Source organism: Sorex araneus, chromosome 2 (genome assembly GCF_027595985.1).
Source record: "Sorex araneus isolate mSorAra2 chromosome 2, mSorAra2.pri, whole genome shotgun sequence".
Classification (NCBI taxonomy): Eukaryota; Metazoa; Chordata; class Mammalia; order Eulipotyphla; family Soricidae; genus Sorex; species Sorex araneus.
Window position 1 is genome coordinate 358,691,518 of NC_073303.1, and position 23,069 is coordinate 358,714,586.

General features: G+C 49.3%; 2 protein-coding genes across 16 annotated transcripts in view; both read right to left on the reverse strand.

Moving 5' to 3' along the window:
- Positions 1 to 10,129, reverse strand: part of CFAP53 (cilia and flagella associated protein 53) — a 32,941-nt gene extending 22,812 nt beyond the window's left edge. For both annotated transcript variants that reach the window (XM_055129491.1, XM_004616159.2), the window contains exons 1-3: positions 8,523 to 10,129; positions 2,497 to 2,723; positions 1,859 to 2,032 (exon numbers count right to left, since the gene is read on the reverse strand). In XM_055129491.1, the coding sequence (XP_054985466.1) occupies positions 1,859 to 2,032; positions 2,497 to 2,723; positions 8,523 to 8,591 (470 nt within the window). In that variant the 5' untranslated portion in view covers positions 8,592 to 10,129. The remainder of the gene's footprint in view (positions 1 to 1,858; positions 2,033 to 2,496; positions 2,724 to 8,522) is intronic.
- Positions 10,130 to 10,600: 471 nt separating this feature from the next.
- On the reverse strand, positions 10,601 to 22,682 carry MBD1 (methyl-CpG binding domain protein 1). 14 transcript variants are annotated; one of them, XM_055125932.1, is made up of 17 exons: positions 22,512 to 22,682; positions 21,121 to 21,254; positions 18,589 to 18,703; positions 18,328 to 18,494; positions 18,160 to 18,242; positions 17,969 to 18,009; positions 17,464 to 17,610; positions 17,230 to 17,358; positions 17,011 to 17,085; positions 16,776 to 16,907; positions 16,624 to 16,692; positions 15,915 to 16,082; positions 15,313 to 15,612; positions 15,083 to 15,175; positions 14,610 to 14,738; positions 14,462 to 14,523; positions 10,601 to 11,546 (listed from the first exon to the last, which is right to left on the reverse strand). In XM_055125932.1, exons 2-17 carry the CDS (start codon positions 21,228 to 21,230, stop codon positions 11,411 to 11,413), a joined length of 1,956 nt encoding a protein of 651 aa, XP_054981907.1. In that variant the 5' UTR covers positions 21,231 to 21,254; positions 22,512 to 22,682; the 3' UTR covers positions 10,601 to 11,410. The 14 variants fall into 14 exon arrangements, with proteins under 14 accessions (XP_054981907.1, XP_054981904.1, XP_054981905.1 ...); XM_055125929.1 differs by having other exon boundaries at positions 10,601 to 11,553; positions 22,512 to 22,681; XM_055125930.1 differs by having other exon boundaries at positions 15,083 to 15,220; positions 22,512 to 22,681.
- Between the last annotated feature and the right edge of the window lie 387 nt (positions 22,683 to 23,069).

Below are 23,069 nucleotides of genomic sequence, written 5' to 3' on the forward strand. Positions count from 1 at the left end.
TTTTGTGCTACCCCACATCTTCTCCTCCAGCTGTTGTAGACAATCCCCTGGCAGAGGGTAAGATGGTATTTTATACAGGCTAGGGAATCGCTCTCAGCCACTAAATCTCACCCAAGCCTAATCCTGCTCTTGGTCACTAAGCTTGAAGCCTTAGGCAAATTAAGATCTGAGGAATTCGGGTTACAAATCTCGCTTCCGGCTCCAATATCCATCCCTACTCTGGTCGCCTTCACTGCCCTCCAGCAGCAACCCAAATCCCAAAATGTTCCATTTCCTTCCATTTTAGTAATCCTGTTTACTGTTAGCAGGTACATCTATCATTTGTACCACTGACAGCAACAGCTTATTGCTCTTTGGCCCTCTGCTAGGAGGCTTTGGGGACGTCTGTATAATTAATAGCAATTTCACAGCAAAGAGGAGATGGTCAAAGCTTTGCCCCCGAACCACGTCCTAATTCCTCTACGTGCCTGACTTTGCAGCCTTCTCATACTGGTATCTTTGGCGGTGGGTAGGGGGTGGGGGTGAGATGTGGGGGTTGCTTGCTTTTATTCTGAATGGGGGCTTGTTTGTTTTCTGGTCCCACCAAGTGCTGCTCAGGGCTTAGTCCCTGGCTCTGCACTCAGGGATTACTCCTTGCAGGCTTGGGGGACCATTTGGAATGCCGGGAATAGAACCTGGGAACCCTGTGAAGGTAAAAACCTACCTACTGTCCTATCACTCCGGCCCCTATCTTTGGGTTTTCACCTATTCAAACTTCAAGCCCTGTGAAAAATGAACATTTTTATTCTTTCTGCATACTACCAGACTTTAATTCAGGGTTTACATTTATCTTGGAACATTTTTTCCTGAATCTTGAGCATACCACAATCTGCCCCTAAGAACCTCTAGGTGAGACTCTTTAGGTTAAACCAATCAATCTATCACTCAGTGGTTTTAGCAGATTAGTGCCAGGCACAAAGTAGGAGCTCAAAAATATTGATTGACAGAAGGCTAATAATTGTTTTAAATATATCTGGGTAGTATTTGAATTTTTAAAAAATGTTCTCTGAAGGGGATGGAGCAATAGCACAGCGGGTAGGGTGTTTGCCCTTGCACACGGCCGACCCGGGTTTGATTCCCAACATCCCAAATGGTCCCCTGAGCACTGCCAGGAGTAATTCCTGAGTGCATAGAGAGGAGTAACCCCTGTGCATTGCCGGGTGTGACCCAAAAAGCAAATAAAATAAAATATTCTCTGAAGATAAAATCTTAATCAGGGGGCTGGATAGCACAGTGGGTAGGATATTTGTCTTGCACATGGCCAACCCGGGCTCGATTCCCAGAATCCCATATGGTCCCCTGAGCACCGCCAAGAGTAACTCCTGAGTGCAGAGCCAGGAGTAACCCCTGTGCATCGCTGGGTGTGACCCCCATAAAAAAGCAAAAAAAAAAAAAAAAAAGCTAAATCAGTTACTCTAAAGTTACAAAACTGATAAAATATATTCCATGAGTCAGATCATGTGATCATTACAGTGAGAAGGGGAGAATGAACAAACTAAGAAATATTATACTTGAGTACCACCAATTATGACTTAAAAAATAAAAAACAACTACAACAACAAAAAGTTGTGACCTCTATACAACTGGTGAGTACCAGTGAAAATACTGTAATGTTGATGTTTGCTAAACTTGCACCATAAAATATCAAAAATTCTTAGGACCTGAATTATCATATAATGATAATTACTAAGATTTAATAGTAAAACTAATTTCATAGACCATTACAGCAAGCAACATGGCAATAAATTGCAATAAATTAATCTGTTTGTCTCTTATAATGCACCAACTTCAAATTCTGTGTGCTTTCCTGAATTGTTACCTGAATTGCTGGTCTAGCTTTTCAGCCACAAAATTCTGTCTCTCTTTTTCTTTCTCCGCTCTTAGTAAGCTGATTTTCTCTTTCATTTTATTCTTTCTCTCCTCAATTTTATCTTCTTTCAATTGCATTTCCTCAAAATATTCATTTTCTTCTGCTGCTAAAAGTTTGCGTAGCCTGAAACAAAATGCCCAAAAATTAACTTTCACACCATGTGTAATTTTTTTTGGGGGGGTCACACCCGGTGATGCACAGGGGTTACTCCTGGCTCATGCACTCAGGTAGTGCACTCCTGGCAGTGCTCGGGGGACCATATGGGATGCTGAGAATCGAACCCGGGTCAGCCTCGTGCAAGGCAGATGCCCTACCCGCTTTGCTATCACTCCAGCCCCCCATGTGCAATATTTTGCTAATCTTTCCTTTGCAATATTTTATCTCAGTACACATGTAATCACAAATATTGTTAGGCGAAAAGATATGCTCAATTAGCCTAGTTGACAAAGCAACAGACTCATCTGTGTTGTTTCATCTGATCAGACACAGAGAGCAGATTTTAATTAAAATAATAAGTATCACAATAGGTTGGGTTCTTTGAGGGGGGAGGATACTCATGGTCAGGGTCGCTTGTTTGCGGGCCTTACTTATTTCGCCTTTCTTCCGTGTTGAGGATAAAGCCTTGCATGGCATCCTTGACTCTTGATCGCACAAGCCGATTCACACTTATTTTATCCATGTGCTGCTCCCACTCGACTTTAGAGCGTTCCCGCTCCCTCTCCTTAACAGCGGCCAAGACACCATGGTACTTCTGCTGGCTCCTCACAATGTCTTTCAGACGGTCTCTCCGCTGATCTTTGGGAGGCTTGGCTCTCTAGAAACAAATAGCTATCACTTACGATAGACCCCCAAATTGATTGCTTATTTTCAATTAGTCATAACTTCCACCAGTACTCATGCTAACACAATTGATATTTTTTTTTTAAAAAAACTAAGATATTCTACTACAACTACATCAGCATTAAGTACCTAAAGTGTAACTTCTTTGGATTCATTGATTCTATAACTAAATAGGTAAGATGGAACCAACTCAGTCATAAATGCATTTTAAGTGCTACTTGAGTCAAGTTCATAGGACTCTAAAGCTAAAAGTTTAAACAGGTGTCTACAAGCTGGGAGAATGGATCAAAGAGCTGGGGCGCATGGTTTGCATTAAGGAGCCCAGATTCAATTTCCTGATACTGTATGGCCTGTTCCTCCTCCCGCCAGCCAACACCAGTAGCCCTAAAACAAGCACTGTCATCCCATTGTTCATCGATTTGCTCGAGTGGGCACCAGTAACGTCTCCAATGTGAGACTTGTTGTTACTGTTTTTGGCCAGTATGCCACGGGGAGCTTGCCAGGCTTTGCCATGCGGGTAGGATACTCTTGGTAGCTTTACGGGCTCTCTGAGAGGGATTGAGGAATCAAACCCGAGTCGGCCATGTGCTAGGCAAATGTCCTACCCACTGTGCTATTGCTCCAGCCCCGAGGCGGGGAGAGGGGGGGAGTGCTGTATAAGTCACTGTCACTCCGTTGCTCATCGATTTGTTCCAGCGGGCACCAGTAACATCTCTCATTGAGAGACTCATTGTTACAGTAACACAGCTGTATAAGTAGGAGATACAAAATGAAACAAGCACCAAGAATAAAGAACATTTTAGAAAAGATACATCTTCTAATTTACACATTTGCTTACTAAAAATAAGCCAATTTTTCAGCCCTAAAACAACAACAACAAATATTTGGATGGGAGTATAGAGATTATCAATTCAAACCAATAGGCATTAAATAATTTTCTTAAGGTGTTTCAAGTATTTGGGGCAGATCTGCGTAGGACAAGAATTAGGGTTCTTCTCATTACTTTCTGACCTTCTAATATCAGGTTCAGTTGACACTGTTACTGTCATAAAAAAAAAAATTCTCAATTTTAAATAGACAATCACCTGGCCAGAAAGATACTCAGTGCTGAGTGCATGTGTTACATACATAAGGCCTGAGTTTAATCCCCAGCTCTGTGTGGTCTTCAGAGGGCTGCCAGGAATGACTCCTGAGCGCTAAACTGGGAATAGTCCCTAAGCATGGCTTGGTGTAGCCCCCAAACCAAAAAATAAAACAAAACCAAAGACTACTATAGGCACACATATATAATAAGTAATAACAACAAAAAAATACAAGGCTGGGGGCCGGAGCAATAGCACAGCGGGTAGGGCGTTTGCCTTGCACACGGCCGACCCGGTTCGATTCCCAGCATCCCATATGGTCCCCTGAGCACTGCCAGAGGTAATTCCTGAGTGCAGAGCCAGGAGTAACCCCTGTGCATTGCTGGGTGTGACCCAAAAAGCAAAAAAAAAAAAAAAAAAAAAAAAAAAACCCAAGGCTGGAGCCAAAGTACAGGGGTTAAAGCACTTGTCTTACATGTAGCCAACCTGGGTTCAATCCCCAGCATCCCTTATAGTCCCCTGAGCACTGCGGTAATTCCTGAGTGCAAAGCCAAGAGTAATCCCTAAGCACTGCCAGGTGTGACCCCAAAACCATAAGTAAATAAATCTTTATGTTTTCTGAGAAGTTTAATACAGGGCTCTGTTCCTACATTTTGGTAATTTGAATTTGTTAAAATATACACTTTTGGGGGCTGGAGCAATGGTACAGCGGGTAGGGTGTTTGCCTTGCATGCGGCCGACCCGGGTTCAATTCTCAGCATCCCATATAGTCCCCTGAGTATTGCCAGGGGTAATTCCTGAGTGTGGAGCCAGGAGTAACCCCTGTGCATCACTGGTGTGACCCACAAAGAAAAGAATATATACACTTTAGGGCTGGAACAATAATACAGCAGGTAGGGTGCTTATCCTGTACGCAGCTGACCTGGGTTCAATCCTTCGCAGCTCTTACGGTTCCCTGAGCACCACCAGAAGTGATCTCTGAGTGCAAAGTGACGGATAACCCCTGAGCACAGCGGTGGCTTCAAAACACACACACACACATACACTTTCTACAAATTTATACTGAAAATTTGGTATTGCATAAACAGATTTAATGTTAGGCATTTAATAAAACCATATGAACTGTATCTTTTCTTCTCTGTATTTCTAGGACATGTAGTATGCCACCTCTGTCAGGTTCCCAGTGAACTAGGTAAATGAAATAATGAAACAATGTTTCTGAAACTATTTCTGAAACATTTCAGAAACAATGTTTCAGAATGGGTTTGACCTGATATCTCCTCTTCCTGAAATTTTGATTTTCAGCTAGGCTCATCAAGTCACTTTTAGGTCACTCTGGCATGCTAATTCACAATCACAAAACTCTTAAGTCTCAGAGTAGAGCCCATCTGATCATTTGCACCTAGAACATCACCGCCAGGACTGCCAGGATACTATGGTTTAGGTAAAGGAGAACATTAGAAGGATGTGTTCTGAAAAATTCAGGGTTCAGGGTACACATATAGGCACCTAGAATTAGTTGTACAGGTAAGGCAAAGATGAGGTGGGTTGGAGACCAATGATGCTGTAATTAATCTGTATTGGAATCATTTAGAGCCTGGAACCAGGTAACACTTTTTCTAATATAGAGGACATTTTATGTGTTGTTTGGTGGTTGGGAGTTATTTCTGATATGGTACTGAGGGGCCACTGGGTACCAGGAATCGAATGTGTGGCTTCTGCAAAGTATACACTATAGCCCTTAGAGCCATCTCCTCGACCCTGTGTGGCACTTTGTGAACACAGATTCAGTGACAAAACCAGAGTCATGATGCATCTCAGTCAAAATACACATAACACACATAGAAACTCAGACTCCAGTGGTCCTGCCAAGTACCAAGGTCATGAAGAATCCACTTTCTTGGGGCTGGGGAGATACCGCTAACAGTTGGTTGAATCCATGCCCGGCATATATGAGGTCCTGAATATGATCCCTCACTGTATGACCCCCCACCTCTATGTCTCCCACCCGTTGTAGACCTGGTGTGTGATCCCCAAACTGCCCAATGTGCAGGCAGAGCACTGCCTAGTGCTGTTCTTAAAAACCACACAATACTTTATTTTTTTAATTTCACTTGTCTTTAATTTTAAAAATTCCTTTCCGCTATTTTGCTTCTCTCTCTCTCTCTCTCTCTCTCTCTCACACACACACACACACACACACACACATTTTAATCCATTTTATTGGAGCAGGGGCTATGACTCAAAGTGGTAGAGCACAGGACTGTCATATGCCCCATGCCAGCACTGTTTGTTGTAACTCTGGTGGCCTTGAGTTCCCTGAACACCCTGAGATAAGCCCTTTCACACTGATGGGTCTATTTTCTTTGGGCTACAGCAATAGTCCAGGGTAACTAGCCTTGCATGCAGCCAACCTGGGTTCAATACTCGGCATCCCATATGGACCCCTGAGCCTGGTCAGGAGTGATCCCTGAGCACAGAACCACCAATTCCTGAGCACTGCTTGGGCACGACCCAAAAACAAGACCAAAAAAAAAAAAAAAAAAGGGAAAGGAAAGAAAACTTGAGTTTCTAGTTTTCAGAAACCAAGCTCTGAGGTATGCTTTGATTGGAGAGGAAAGGGGTGGGGTAGACGGTGGTGAGAAACTGCTAAGGCAAACGAGCTGAGAAAGTTTGGGATCCTGTGCAGAACTCTAATCCCAAAGCCAGATTCCAAAGAATACTCTTTAACAAGGTAATGCCAAACCAGTTGTTTGGGCATTACTCAAAACTTCTATTAAGAGAAATATAATGTGAGTCATCTGTAATCAAGCATTTATAGTAGCTGCATTTAAAAATTAAAAAGGAAAATTAATTTTAATAACAGTTTATTATTTTCAAAATACTATCATTTTAACACTTGATGATCTAAGCACATCTCAAGTGATCAAAAGCCAAGTCTGGTAGGGGTGACCATACTGGACAATTCTCAATTGCAATTCCAATTCTAACCAGCTAAAAGCTGGAGGACACAGGATTTAATAACTGCCTTCTGCTCTCAAGGTAATCAAAGCTTTTTGTTACTCTAACGTCTCAAATTATAGTTTCTAGTGCTACAGTTTAATGTCTTAAAGAAAAATGGCTTACAGCCTAGACGTGATTCTGGCTTCTAAACATTACACTTTATGTGCTCTTGAGGAAATTAGTTCATCTCTTTGAGTCTTTTTTCACATCTGTCAAAATGAACAGAACAACGTTCTCTTAAAAAAAACTATTTTGAAAATTAAGTAATTGGGTCCCTAGATGGCACTCACAAGACTGTTCCTTTTACTTTTCCATTACTTCTGACATTACATCTTTTATTGCTTCCTCCTGGAAGTTGTTTACCATCCAAGCCTCGTCTCTAATGGCTTCAATTCTTCCCCAACTCTGCAACTTCTAACATTCACACGTATCACAATCTCACATCTGAGATGCACCAACTCTAACCTTTTTTTTCTTTTTTTTTTTTTTAATAGTGCAGGCAAGGATAGAACCCAGAACTCATACATACAAGGTAAGTGCTCTAAAGCTGAGCTACATCCCCAGCCTCTCTGAACCTTTTTCCTTTAAGTATTCAACAAGTCTGCTTCTCTATTTAGTGGCTTAAAAAAAAAAAAAAATTCCTGTTCCTTCCTGGTTCCCAGCACAAGTAATGGCATCAGAGCAGTGAATGGCCCAGTCCATAAGCTGGGACCCATTCAAATGCAGAACCCAAAGTAGATCAGTCTCTGTCCTTCAAGAAATCTGCCAGAAATTGAACCTTGAACCCTACAGTCTGTAAGTCTCTAGTCTCTAGCTTTCCAAACAGTCTACAGAACCAGAACAGAAGAGGGAGAGAGTCGCTAAGTTGCCAAAGAATTGCTGTGTGCACTGAGAGCATGATAAAATGGTATCCTTTGTTATCCAATTTCTGACACTGGATGATTAGCAACTAGAAATCAGGGATCAGATTTCTAATGATGAATAAACCTTCCGGGATCATTATACCCACCTAGAATATTCCATAGTGCTTGTACACACTCAGGAGCCCAAAATATTTTCTCTGAAAGTTGCCTTATTACACCTGGAGGGTTTTCTAACCAAAAGAAACTAGGAGCAAAGAAATCCAAGTACGTGGATTAAGCAAGGTTCTGCAACTGCTATAATTTCCCTGGTCTCCCACCCCAGTTTAGAGGCAACCAAACCCTTCTGTTACCAGGCCCGCAGGGACATTGATGCTACAGCTGAATCGGAACAAGTAGGGCTATAGAACCACTCAATCGCGCACAGTCCGATCCCTCTACACATAATTTTCCTAGGGGTATAAGACCCACCCAAGTTGAATCACCACAGCCAGATTTCTGCCATCTATCCCACCGCCCATTGAATGATGCACACTTCACATCCAAGCAATTTAACTCCTGTCATCTTTTGAAAGGTATCGGTGGTGAAAATCCAAACACATAAACATTATAACTGATTTGGGGTGAAAGCTGCAGGAGTGGGGAAGAGTAGAGGGGATTAAAGAGTTAGGTAAAAGAACTTATCTTTTCATTCAAGTTTCAACCCATTGCATCAGGCACTTGCTCTTGAGGCCCTGGTCTGGGGAGCAGAGGGGGCTCCACTGGGGGCCTGGAGTGCGGGGAGATGCAGAAAGCAATAGGTTCCAGCACACACACCCCCGTGCTTACCAAGATGACCACTTTGGGAGTAGGGCCCTTAATCTCCCGCGGTACGATGCCAAACCGCTGGCTGTACATTTTCGGAGTCTCCTCGGGACAGGGGGCGGCATTCGCCGAGGCTTCCCAACTGCAATGACCGGCTTCCGCGACGCAAAGTTTTGGTTGCCATGGTGCAACGCGCGGGGTGAGGGGCAGAAGGGTGGGCGGAAGTTGGCCCCGTTACCCTGGTGACCAGAGTTGGCGCTCGTGACTTCCTCCAGCCAGAGGTGGAGCGTCTGCGCGGTCCTGACCCGGCCAGAGGCCCAGCCTCCCACCGACCTTTCTCCCTTCCTCTAGGTTCATCCTCATAGGGTTGGGGGAGGGGGTCCTCTCTAACCCGAAGTGAAAGTGAAGATCTAATTGCAGTCCGACTGTCGGCTATTCTCTTGTAACCAGATAGCCTAAAAGCTTGCCTAAAAGTTAGTGGCAAAGGTTAATTTTTGTGGTCATCTTCTTAATCTTGATGACGGTGACACGGTAAAATCGTAACAGGGCTGCCTCGCATTTGCATGATCTTTACAAATAATTTGTGAAGTATAGTCACACATAGCGCTTAAGCCTCACGAAAACAGTTGATTGAACAGCAGGTATTATAACTCCTATTTTACAGCTAAGACAAGGCTGAACGTCCAGCTACCTTGTCAGTACAAATAGCCTCTCAATAAAACACTCCTACGGCTCTGGGCAGGAACCGTGGCGCAGACTCCGTGTCCCCTGGGATGCGGGGAGGGGCAGTGTCACAATGTTGCCAGATACAACGGACACAGAATTAAGGGTCCCAGTGCCAGTGCGCCCGAGTGAGGGTGTGGGGTGTTAAGTGCAGGTAATCAGGCCCGTGCGGGGCAGGAAGCCTTACCTAGGAGGGGCCCTCAGCACAGCTGGAGACCACAGCTGTATTCTAAGCCATTGCAAGCTAAACCGGAAAATTCATGACAGAAGATGCTCTGATAACTCCGTTCTACAGTGGGGGCCCAAACAGACCGCTAGAGCAAATGATAAAAAAGAATTCAGCCCCTACTCAGTCACTCGCATGTGTTAATAACCAACGTACAACTACTGTGTATCCCATCATAAGGCCACAATATACTGTGAATTGGGTTTCCTTAATCATTTGTAATCCACCCACTTTGGATTTTGTGTATGGTACGTTTCTAGATTTGGATTCCATTTCCTGAATTGCTGGTTTCAGCTTTTCAGCCACAAAATAATGTCTTTAATAATCTCTTTTTAATAATTCTCTCGTTTTGTCTCTCTCTCTCTCTCTCTCCTATAATGCTTCTTCTTTCAACTGCAGTTCGGTAAAATACTCATGTTCATTTACTGCTAAGAGTTTACAGAGCCTGAAACAAACAAACAGAAGAAAGAAATTAGAGGGTCGCCTCGTCCCCAGGCGGGCTGCTGAGGGGCAATTTCTGACTCGGCGCCGGACACCTGGCAAGTGACCGGGTCTGCGTGCAGCGTCCCCTCGCGCCACGCCCTGCAGGGGCGCGGGGAGGCCAGGAAACGCCGTCGGTGAAGAGCACGGGCCGAGGTTCAGTCGCGCGTCTGCGCCCCCACCAGGTCGGGAAGCCGAGGGAATGCCCTCCCCCCCCCGCCCCTAAAGGAGACGGGCTCAGCGACGGGGAGAGAGAACCCTGGAGAAACCGCCCAGCAGCCCCCACGTCGGTCCCGAGCGCTGGCCGGGACTGTGCCCTCCCCCCCTATTTTCGACTCCCGGAGGAGGGGGGTCGGCTTCCCCAGCTGGCAGCGCGGAGGCCACGCCCCACGGACGCCCAGCCCCAGGAATAGGGGCAGCGGCTCGCGAGCCCCGGTGGGAGGGCGCCGCCTGGCTGGCCTGCCGGGAGGTGCAGGGACTGGGGCCGCGACAGGCCCGCGAGCCTGGCCGTCAGCCAACCCTGCACGGAGCCTACCGTGGTGAGAGGAGGTTCCTACGCAGAACCTGCCCACCCTCCTTACCACCCGGCATCCCCCTTTCTCGGAGGCAGCGAACACTGTTACCATCATGATACGCTCCCCAAGTATATGAATCAGTAAATGGGACAATAAAAATCATTTAAAAATAGTTTTAAAATATAACAGCTTAGAGCAAGAAACTATGTCATTTCCAATACCTATAGTGCCCCCAACAAGGTTCACACAAGGGCTGTCCTCCAGTTTACCGAATTCTATATTTTTCACCATTAAATTCCATGACAAAGTTGGAAATCCATTCACCATTTGTAATACATAATGATGCATTTAATAAATTTGCATGGACTATATCTTTTTGTTCCTGTATCCCAGTATTTACAGTGCCTACCATGGGCCAAATTCCCAATACTTGATGCATGACACAAAAATAGCCGAGACCAGCAAGTTTTTTCTGGGTGGCCTTGACAGAACTCCCGCACTTGCTGGGGTCACCATGAAATCCATGGTCTTCAGCTTTGCATTTTCAGCAACATAGCTTTACCAAGATATCCTCGGGTGAGTAGTGAGACCCTTGGGAGTTGATTCATGGCAGGGTGGCTTTGTACTGTCACCTTGACTAGGCTACATTTCCCAGGACTCCCTTCCCCAAAGCTTCCGGTTAGGATGGGTCACGTTTGCGTGATAATTGGAGGACAGAAGAGAAGCAGCTGCATACTGTTTTTACACTCAGAAGGCAGGTGCAGCGGCACCAGGCACTGTTGCAGTTCACACATGTTGTCATTTATCTGCTGGCTCACCTCGGTGTGGGGCAGCAGTCAGGCCTGCAGCCAGGCCTGCAGCTGCTCCACCTTCCCCTGGGATCTTCCTTCAGCTTCTCTAAGTCCTGGGCCAGAAGCGCATTTAAATCTGTGATGAAGGGCACCAGCTTCTCCTGCAGGACACCCACATCATCGAAGCTGGAGGTGATGAGAGGCGGACATGGGTTCCAGGCCATCCTTGTGGGCTCCAATTCCTGCTTGTGGGCACCAATTTGTCCGTGGTCTCCCATACTTTACGCGCACCTTTCTTCCTCGAATGCCTGCCCTGCAGACTTCAAGCTCCAGCATTAGATGCAAAGACAGCAGCCTTATAGAGACTGTTTAGCCAGTTCCCACAACTACACAGGGTTGAATTCCAGTAAATCCCTTGAAATAAGTGTGTTTGTATGTTTGTGTGCACGTATATGGAATCTTTGTATTAGTGGTGCTTTTTTTTATTGTACCCTTATATACATGATAACCAATCTCTTGTTTGGTAAGCGAGAATGCCAATCTAATACATGTTACCAAGAGCATTCTGGTAGTCACCAACAAGATTGCTAGAATACTAAAGTTGGGCGGCTGGTCTCTGTGGGGAGCAGAACATAGAAACGTATCCAGTCTTGACTGGCTGAAGCAGAGAGGATAAAGGTGGGGGTGTGTGGGAGTGGGGTGGGGAAGGGTGCTGGGAGAAGAGGAAGAGGTGGGTGGCTAATCATGAGTTAAAGCAGGAGAAGTGGCTAACCTACACTTGATTCATCTAAAGCCCCACAAGGCTGGGATTAGAATAAAACAAGGGAAACAAAGGAAACAAAATTTAAAGAGGCACACCATCCTGATTCTGTAAAACTGGCCAAGGAATCACAGGTCTAATCTTTGGCATTTTATAAAGAGCAGGCTAAGTCAAAACTGGCTCTTGAAGCAGTAACACAATCTAGTAATGGGGACTGAGCAGAAACTAAGCACAAAGACCATTAGGGGGCACAAAAGCCAAGTTGTCAGCATGAGTGGCAGCCTCCAAAGGATGATTTGGTTGGGGCAGGGAGGAGGGGAAACAAATGCACAAGCAGCCAGGGTGGAAAAAAAGCCCTATAGGGTCTGCAAAATCCTACTTAACATTCAAGGCTTAGGAAGTCAGTCTCAAAGTGCACACTGCCCTGACAAGGAAAGCCCATCCTCGCAGCCCTGGCATACCCCAAGCAAGGGACAGTTAAAATGCTTAGAATGTTTTCCGATATCTGGAAACTTCTGTTATTCCAATATGCAGTTTACGGGTTGCTGCTTAAAGAACAAGATCTTTCACCCTAGCAAGGATCTATCGATATTAGCTGTTCTCATGCTCTGGGCCACACTCAGGGTTGTCTCCAACTCTTCGCTTGGAGGAGGCTCTCAGCAGTACTTGGGGGACTTGGTACCAGAAACAGAACCCAGGCCTCCTGCACACAAAGCATGCAAAACTAGACTGTTGGGCGATCTCACTGGGCCAATACTAGCTCTCTGAAACCTGTACAAATTGAATGTTTTTCCAACAGCACAAACGGGAAAAAAAAATCAATATCCCCATAAAGAGCTGTTTTAAGGATTAACTGCATTAGATTGCCATATAGAGGTTCTTTTCCTTTCCTCATCCACATTTTCAACTATTTCCCTGAGAAAATGATTTGAAATACCAGTAGGTCTCACCCAGGGGTAATTTAAAATTATGAAGATAGACTGTTTAGGTAGTTTTGTATTGGTATTAATTGTATCCCATTTCTACCCTAGTTTCCTAATTCTTAAAACCCACATACTATCGTATTCAGGTTCTTAGGATTGATCTGTTGAACAAGTACTGAATTTCTTTCCTCTTCCTTTCTTGTTTCCTTCCTCTACACGCTCAAAGTACTAAGCAGGCCTGCTCCTCTGGCTCGGTGGAAAGTTTCTCCAGTTCTTACTGGCTCAGACACAGGTCCTGGCAATCAATCTCCAGTCTAGCCCTGGAAGATCAGGGCTGGTCCCCAGAAAGCCAATGTGTCCCTTTCACCTGGAATCCTACCCCAGCCTCCAACCGACTACTTTCTGCCCTGCAGCTTTGCAAGGTCCCGTCATCTGGAGGAGAGGGAGCAGCTCTCTGCTGAATGAGTCTGCTGCATGCATAAAGGAGCATCGCCAATCATTTTCTGCTATTCCTTGTCTGCTGTCCCTTTCCCTTTGAGGGGGAAACCCCTGAATCTCCCCTCCAGTCATCCCAAACAGCACAGCCCCTCATCTCCTTCTGTTAGTACGCACTGATTTGGGGGCACAGGGTAAGCGTCTCCCCAGTTAGATCATAAGAGGGCTCCTGTGTCTCCTGAAGGGTAAGTCTTCCCGGGCCACTGGACTCCCTGCTGCACCTCACACCTCAGTGTAACCCAGCAGGGCCCCAATCAGCACCGTGACAACTGCCCGCTTTGAGCAGGAAGCGTTTCTGGCCTGCAGAAATGAACTGTAGGAACAAAGGAATCCAAGCGCTTAGGCCACCAGTTTCTGCTGCCTGGGGGGCGGGAATGGGATGGGGAGAGCTCTGGGCAGCTCTGGGCAGGGCTGTCAATCTGTGCAGGACCAGCATTTCCATGTCCTCTTCCACCCTGGCTTGGACCCACTGCCACGCCTGAGGGATAGGTCTGTGCAGCAACTGAAACCACTAATAACCTCCTCAGCATCTGGAGGGCAAAGAACCCCCTATCTTTCCACTGGGACTCCCAAGAAGGGGCTGCTAAATTGCTGGACTAGCCCAAGATCACACGGCTGCCATGTGGACCCAGACCAGAGTCTAGGTCCATCTGGTTATCTTTTGGGATATCCTAAAGGCCTTCAAGACCCTAAATGTTATTTCTCTTAATAGAATTTATGTACTAAATCTGACACCTACTGAATTTTCTTAGGGAGATGGGGACCAGCCTTTCCTTACCTTCCACTTCCCAACCCCACTGCAGGGCACCAAGTCATCTCCCCTCATTCACCCGCAGCCCTCACCGTCCCCACAGGGAGAGGCAGACCGGGGGCCTCGGGAAAGCTCTAGGATCCTGACAGTATGTGCGTGATTATCACGACTGGGTAGCTGTGCGGGACCTTTTCCTCCCACAGCACCATACCAAACTGCTGCCCGCACTTCTGTAACTCAGGGCCCAGATGTGGCCGGCACCCAGCCCGTCTCCACCCCTCCTTGCAGGGGGCGCACACCTTGGCAACCAGACTGCTGTGTCCCGGAGGCGTGTTCCACCCAGGCTGAAAATCTCCGTGATCTGAGGAAAAAATTAACATCGTGATTCAAGTTGGCTGGTGGGGCTCAGGAGGGTCAGGGCAGAGTGGGGTGTCCCCCAGCACTGACCACGGGCGTGCCAGCCCCTCCTGCCTCCTCCTCTGGAGCCGAGTCAGAGGCCGAGTCATCCTTGCTCCCCTTGTCCTCCTCAGGGTCAGGCGGCTCCTGCTTCACAACTGGCAGGCCTGGGTCCACTGCCTGGGGAGGTGGGAAATGAGCAGTCAGAAGGGCAGTGGTGGTCCGGGAGAGGCGTCTCTCAGCCAACCCACCACGGGGCTGGCAAATGCACTTCCGTCACAATCAGCACAGAGAAGCCATTCGTCTGCTTAGCAAGCTTCCCCACTCCCATTCACTACGCATCTGTTTCTGTTAGCGAGGCAGCAGAGTGGGCCAAGCTAGTTAGTTGCCTGGGGAGGGTGAGGCATCTGTCAGGCAGGAAAGGTCATTCTGGGAGAGGCTGCGGTCAGCACGCTTATTGCTCTGCGCAAGAACCACTGTCATGGCTCACCATCACTGCTCACAGACCACCCATCAGACCCCACCTTGCTGGGGCAGCCGGGCAGCAATACAGGAGAAGTCAGGACGGTTGTGCCCGGTGTCCAGTCTTCCTGGGCATCCGCCTTCTCTTGCTTCACCTGAGGTAAGGCCACAACCCAGCTCAGGCCAGGACAGTGTGCCTCCTGTATGGAGGAGGACGGCAGCAGACTTGGTCCCAGCTCCCTGGCTCGAGGCTGGGTGGGACTGGAATGAGCAGGATCGAAGGGGCTCTCACCTGTAACAGAGCTCCTGCAGCAGCTGGGGCGGGGCCTGGCACCTGCACGGGGCTGCTCGCCCCCTCCCGCAAGAACACAAGGTCGGTGCCTGGCGGGGGCAGCACAAAGTCACCACCCGCCTCCTGCTTCATTGGCGTCTGTGTGCAGTTGGTGTGAGCTGTGGACCTGGCCAACGGGGCTTTCACCGCGGGAACTGGGCGGGTGCATCGCGTAGAGCCAGGCCTCTTTCGACGGGGGGTAGCTGGGGGCGGCTCGACCCCATCCTCTGGCCCTGCCCAGACACTCGGCAGCAGCCGCTTCTGTGAGAAGAAATGGGGTGCTATGGCTACCTGGTGCAATGACCACGACTACCACCCACACTGATCACTGTGCCTGCTTACTTCCCCCTTAGCCGAGCACAGAGCCTGCCGACACGGGAGCTCCCCATCACTGGGCCTCCTTGTCTGCTGGCAACGCCAATGCCACCCCAATTCTTCATCTGCCTCAGCAGAATGCCTCGGAACCTATAGCCAAACCCACTTCCTGCCAAGCCTTGTGAAACCATGGGACCCGCTTGGCCAGCCCACCATTCCCAGGATCTGACCCGTCCTGCCCCACCCACCATGGCGAACTGCAGGCACTGGCGCCAACGACACTTCTGGCGCTTCTGGTTGCTGCCCCCGAATTTGGGCTTGTCGCAGCAGAAGTCGCAGTGGCCACAGTCCATCCGCCGTAAGCAGGCTGCACAGGCCCCACACTTGCGGTTCTGTCGGCGATTCGTGTAAGGTTGCTGGGGGGCAAGGGGAACGGGGGTTCGGTCACTAAGACTAGTACAGTGCTGTCCCTACTGCTCCTTTACTAGCGCCATGGAAGGAAACGGCTGCACCGTCTTTGCCTGACTCCCCACTAGTCACACTGCAGTGACTCTGTCCACCACCAGATAGCATCACTGTCCAGTTGACCCTTGGCACCACGATTTGTCTACTGCATTGCCACCATTACCACTCTATCAGCGAGTTGCCCCCCAGCAGCTAAGACAGGCTTTGGTTCTCATCCTCAAGCAGGAATTTGCTGACCGTCCCAGTCATTCCCAATACTTCATTTTCTCATCCTACAGGAACCCCAATCACTGGCCAGCTTTCCTGTCGGTCCCACCAGCATGCTGGCTCAACTGGAAATAAGCCCCCACCATTGCCAGCTCATGTCTTCCGAGCACCCGTTACTAAGCCTTGTTGCGCCCCTACTGGGTCCATTATAGCATCTGCTCCTTTGGGGTTAACCAAGTGCCATGGGAGAGTCTAGGCTCGGCAAGGTGGGATGGTACCACTCACTAGCACGTCCTCGTCTACACAGTAATAGATGAACTCGGCAGGTGGCGAGGGGGCCAGGGCTCTGGGGTGCTGCAGAGGCAAATGGGGTGGGGTCAGGGCAGGTACTGGGTCAGATTAAGGTTGTGCCATTCCCCTGCCCACCAGGGCCTCACCAGCTCTGGGGACCCTGGGGGCTGCGGTGCAGGAAGTGGAGGTGGCGGTGGAGGTGGCGGTGGCTGGGCTCGAGGACGCCGCCGGGTAGTCATCTTGGAGTCGCAGCCTCCTTTGCGGCGGCCATGCTTCCCCTGGGAAAAAGTCAGAAGTGTGACTGAAGTTGGTAACAAGAGGCAATTACCAGACGGCCTCCGCTAAAGGCCCTCCATCTCAAAGGACAGGGGGTACACTCACAGCTGGGGGAGCCACAGGAAGGGGAGGACGTCGCTGACATCTCTGATGGCGTCGACGAAGACGGTGTGCGAGGTGCTGGCCGAGTGTGACAGGCAGGGACATGAGCATAGAGAGGCGGAGAGAAAGACATGAGCTGGGCAAAGCCAGGCTAGGAGGAAACACAGCGACTTCAAGAGTCAAATGAGCTCTGCCCCTGCCTGGCCCCTCAGCCTGACTCACCCGCAGACAACGCCGCTGGACGCACCTCCACTGGCGCCTGAGACCAGGCCGTGGAGGGCGAAGGCAGATTCGGCAACGGCCACAGTCCTCTCGGGTCTGACAGCCACGACACACTCCACATCCTCGGCTCTGGGGGGCGGGAGCACAGGAGGTGGAGAAGCAGAGGCAAGAGGCATGGAACAGGGCCACGAGGGCAAAAGCTAGGGTGAGCCGCACCCCCACCCCCCAACTCACCTTCTCCACGATCCGGAGGCAGCGTCTCCGCTCACACTTGCAGAACAGCCCCGAGGCCACATCATGGGGCAGCTGCAGGAGGCAGGTGGAGCAGGCCCCGCAGTCCTCAGTTACCTGGCAGGCCGAACACTCCCCGCAGCCCACACGCTGCCAGGAAGGGGTGGGCAAGGTCATACGCACAGGCAGAGGGGCTCCAATACCATCGTTCCTCACTGGCCTGCTGAGCCCACATCAGCTCCCATCACCATGTCGGCTAGATTCCCACTCGCTTATCACTTTATCAGAGTGATAAGGATTTATCACATCCTTATCACTGAGGATATGCAAACTCTACTGGCCCCTGTTAAGCTATTACCGCATCCTCTGTAAGGCCACTAACTCCTGAAGCTCCTACAAAATAACGGGCCTATCTCCATTTCCTTGACTACCTCCCGCCCCCAACAGCCTCTACCTATCACATCTTGCTCCCATCGCAAGCCTGTGAAGAGAAGGTCGGGCTGCTTACCTTGAACATCCTCTGCTCACGGTTGAAAGCAATTCTCTGTGCTGGGGTAAAGGGTAGGGGAGGACAAAGTAGAAAGGAAGCATCAGACCTGCCTTCACACACTGCCTCTGCCCCACCATCCACCTCTTTAGCCTAGCTCAATCCAGCGCTCGCCTCAGCCGTTCTCTCCCACTGCCCTGGAGAACACTCACCTCGACAGTCCTTGCACAGTGTTTTAAGCCTCTGCCTTCTGGTACCATCCCCTGAGAAGCTGATTCCACAGTTCTCACAGCACCTAGCACAGAAAGCAAGGGTATGAGGCCCTGTGTGCAAGCCGCACCACGACCCCCACTCACCTGGCTCACTCCAGTCACACTCACCCAGGTGCAGGGAGCAAAGCTGGGGCTGTGACAGCATCAGTCTTGGCCTCATCTCTTGGGGTCTCCTTTCTAACTTCTTTCTTCTGGGATACAACCTGCCATTTCCGAGCCTTGGCTGGCTTTGAAGCTTTCTTTTGCTTCTTGCTAGGGACAGCCAAGGATTGAGCCTGGAGATCAGAGTGAGGGCAGAAGGATGTATGTCAATGGGTAGGTGCTGGGTGAGTCCGACATACTTGTCTGAGTACCCCATAATGTATATACCTTGGGGGTAGGATGGCACAGGACGCCTTGTTTGAAGTCAAAGAGGGTCAGGTCGCACGCAGGGCCCAGGTATCGGGTGAGCTCGACTTTGCTTCGGATCCTGTCTCCTGTAGGGCTGGGGTTAGGCCAAGATCGTTTGGTACCTGGTCAGAGCCACTGCAACTCTACCCACACACAACCCTCCCTCGGGCTGGTGACTAGGTCTGCAGGACGGGCAGGATACAGGGATGTGCCCGTGAGTAATTTTAACCAGGCTCTACCACAACTAACCCTGAGTCGCAAAAATAAAAAAGGTTCATTAATGCCAGTACATACATGTATATAACTACATGCCTATAACATCCATGAGTAATTAAATTAACAAATGGCTACATTTGTAGGCACACATAACAAATGCTACTGATATGTGTAAGTTCAGTGAGAACACAAATATAGCAAATAATATAAATGCGTTACCATTATACACTAAGTACACATACCAAAAAAATCCATAAATAAGCATACACACAAATTTGTAGGCAAGTGCAACCATATACAAAAGAAATGTGAAACTGGGAAACAAGTCTGCAGGAGTCTTGCATTTCTATAGCTCCTGTGAGAGAGGTACTGACTGTCCTTTATTAGAAATGATTTTTTTTCCCCAATGATTTTGTAGTGCAAACAGCCTTGGAAGACAAAATATAAAGTCTCCATCTAAAGCAAAGGGAAGGCAGCCTACTGACCCAACACTGTAAGATTGAGTTTCTTAAGCCTGGGGTTCTTTTCCTATAATACAGCTTGGTGCATACATAGGCGCTGCTTAGCTCTCTTCCTGTTATCCTTTGGGAATTAGCGTTCAGGGAACAAGTACAAAAATGGAGCTGTGAGTAATAAACTGTCTTTTATCTCTGACCCAGGAGTCTCAGATCTCCTACAAGCACCTAGGAAACTCTAACATACTTGTTGTCTTGGTGTAAGGAAGATAAAATCTTCTATCCTTTCAATTCTTGATAACAGAATACTTATAGAGTTGGAAAGTCTTTTTGTAAAGTAAATGTATAACTAAGGTGCAAATGTATTTAAAATTCTACACTTCTCCATGAAAGTGGCAACATAATATACGAAAAGTTCACGAAGACTGCAGAAAAGTGACTATCATTAAAACATCCTATCTCAAACCCATAAATGCTATTTAAAAAAATTAATCAACCCAGTCTATTAGTAAATGGTAATAAAACCTTTTTGAGAAAATATGGAATGCATGTGCATAAATTTATAGTGAATTGTGGTTAATCACAGTAGATGAATTCAATAAAGTCACTTTGAACTGGTGGGTAAAGTACCACTGTTCCTCGAGGATCTACAAGTTGGGTTTGTCCGCTGATCAATGTGCAACTGTTGGTAGATACATAAAGACATCCTTACTTCATATCAGATAAAAAGTCTTATAAAGTCTTAAAAAGCCATATAAAGTCTACCTCATTTCATCTAAAGAAAGCCCACTTGCTATATACTTCCTTTTGCTTTCTCATTATTTGCAGAGCCGGGGATTGCACCCAGAGTCCTAGAGTTATACATGGGAGGCATGTTCTCTACAATGAGCCACAACTCTGTCCTTTTGTTTTTTAAAAATAACAACTGCACAATTTCTGAATGAGGAAAGTGAAGAGCTCTGAAGGCCAGTTAGTATTCTACAGGATCTTTAGCCAATATCCTTGTAAAACTAGCCAGGCTCACCAGTACTGAAAACCTAACTCTGCTACACATCTCTGTCCTTTGTGCAGACAACACTTGACTGTATATTTTAAAAAATTCTTCTCCAGCTCATGATCTGTAAAATCTGCTTCATATCCATATTTAACATTTTCATACTGTATCAACTGAGAGGTTTAATATTTTCTTAATCTTGAGAATTGTGATGGTAGTAGCCATAGCTTAACCTGAAACCAATGCCTTCACGTTGGACTTTATTAATCTTCACTTCAAAGATCCCCAATTTCGGCACTTTTTTACCTTTCCCAGTTTCATCACACATTGTAGAAGCTACTTTTGTAATTCCTGGGGTATATGTATGTATACATCACATATAAGAAGGCAAATTTCCTAATTTTACTGGATGAGCCATGTTTTTGATTCATTAACACTGAACTCACAGTTGACATAACAGAAGTTACACCTGAAAAAAACTACTTAAAAACACCTATTTTTCCTTATAGAACATCAGACTTCTTCTACTCAGAATAAACAGCACTTCAGCACTGTACTTGGAAACTACTAAAAACAGCAAAATAACCCACCCCACCACCTCCCTGAAAAGTAAAAAAAAAATGCAAAAAATATGGCACCAAGTATCAAAGACATATTTTAGAGTACAAGAACTAAACATAAAATGCAACAAGTATTGACTCTGGGAGTACAAACAAATTATAGTACACGAATTTGCAAGCACAAATTCTGTAAATGATGAGCACTGGCTATACATGCAAATGTAACCCCACCTCTAAACTACAACCAACTAGCCCACCCCTGACCCTGCTACAACCCACCCAGTACCTCTGGTAATAGGTGTCTGAGCGTCCACAGGTAGCACCAGACTTTCGAAAGACCTCACGGCGCTTCCAGCCAGGGCCCAAGGCTGGGCAGTCCAGCCAGTCCTCAGCCATGGGGCCAAAGGGAGGAGCAGTGGCCTGTAACGAGGAGGGGGCAAGAGGAGAGACTGAGGTTCTACAAGGGGCATGCTGGATCCCAGATCCCATGCAGCACTGCGATGACGGATACTCATCCAACACCTGTGAACAGCCAGTGGTCACGGGCGATTTAAGAGAGGAAAAGAAAACATTCCCACTCATCCTTTCTTGTCTGGACCCAAGATCCTGTTTTTCCCTTTTTGCCTGATGGTCCCACCCCTGACCAGAACCTCCGCGGTCTTCACTCCTGGTGAAGGGGCATCAAGGGTCCCGACCCCTCATGCCTTTCCCTACTTTCATCCCGGGAGCCCTCTTCTCCCCTCTAGGAAACGTCCATCCTCTCCCTCATTCCTCCCCAGGAAATACTCAGCAGAGGACTGAGTGAACAAAACACCAGACTCGGCTGTGCCTACTCCCCTCCGGCACCCCGAAAGCCCCAGAGACCCCCTTCTCTGCACGCGGCCACATCCCTCCCCTCCTCTGCACGAAGCCTGCTCTGACCCATCTCCAGGACGCGAGGTCGGAGTTCTGACGACGATGCCCACCGACGATGCCCACCGTTTGAGTCCTTCCAACCCCCCCCCCCACGCCCTCCCCAGGTCCCGATCTGCTCTCAGCGCGAGGGCATCCGTTTCTCCTGGGTCTTGTGTCCAGGGGGTCCCAACTGCACCACCGCCGTGGCCTGCACACCCCCCTAACCGCGCTGCTGCTCGGGCCGAGAGCCTCCGCCACCAGCCCCTCTCCCCTGTCACCCGGCGCGGGGCCGCGATCCCGGCCCGCTCGGCGCTTCCTGCCGCGTCCCCACCCGCGGGCGCCGGCGCCCGGGCCGGGCCGCTCCTCCCGGAGCGCGCCATCCGTGACTGTCAGCCCTCCCGGCCGCGCTTCCTCCCGCCTCGCTTCCGCGCCGCCGTCCCCGGCGGGCGGGCCCCTCGCCGCACCCCCGCGTTCTGGGGCCCGTGCGGCGCCCCTGGGCCCGCGAGGTCCGCGGTTCCGCAACGTTGGGCTCTCGGCCCAGCCCCGCTCCCTCCCGCTCCCTGCCGGAGTCCCGACGCTTCCACCTGTCAGCGCCCGGAGCACCACGGCTCCCCGTCTCCTGCCGGACTCCCTCCGTGCCTCCCCCTCAAGCTCCTGACGCCGCCATTCCTCCCACTCGGCGGCCTGAGGGCCCTTCATTCCTCTCCGTCAGCGGTCCGCGCTCCACTGCCTCCCTCTCCTCCGCCGGAGCGCTCTCCGCGCCCAACGCCACCACTGTCTCACCAGCTCGGCACCGGGCCCGGCGCTTCCGCCGCTCTAGGGCCGTGGAGCCATGGTAAAGGTCCCGCTGGCAACTCCCGCCTTGCCCAGCGCCTCTTCTTCCTCCTCCGCAGTCGCTTCCTCCCAAGCGGTAGCTGTCGCCGCCGCGGCCGTTCGTTGCTCCCGGAACCGGAAATCCGCTGTCCGCTCTAGGACTCCGCCCCTGGGGGAGCGCCTGCGCGCTGGGGCCCTGCGGGCACCTGCCCTTAAGAGGGAGGGCCTCCTGCGCCTGCGTGCTAAGCCCCAGGGCGGCGCGCGCCCCTTGTTTGGGCCTTACTGCGCCTGCGCGGCGCCGTCCAACCGCGGCTCGAGCCCTCCCCGGCCCGCAGCGCCTGCGCTCCTCGCTTCGCCAACCTGCGCGTCCCTCCGCCCCGCCCTCCCGGCTTGTTTGCGAGCCGTCTCCGCTGAAGGGGGCGTGGAGGCCGTGGCCGCGCTCCGCGCCCTTGGATCGGTTTGGCGCTCCCCTCCAGCCGCTGCTGCCAGGGGCGCCAGGGCTGTGGCTGTGCCCACAGCCGCCCCTCC

Bases quoted from the DNA above. Each gene is read 5' to 3' on its own strand.
- MBD1 (XM_055125928.1), bottom strand. From the start codon at position 21,230: ATGGCTGAGGACTGGCTGGACTGCCCAGCCTTGGGCCCTGGCTGGAAG. The intron at 18,010-18,159 runs GTGAGTGTTCTC...CCTTTACCCCAG, and splicing joins ACTGTGCAAGGACTGTCGAG to CACAGAGAATTGCTTTCAAC. The intron at 16,083-16,623 runs GTGAGTGGTACC...CTTGCCCCCCAG, and splicing joins GTGTAGACGAGGACGTGCTA to CAACCTTACACGAATCGCCG.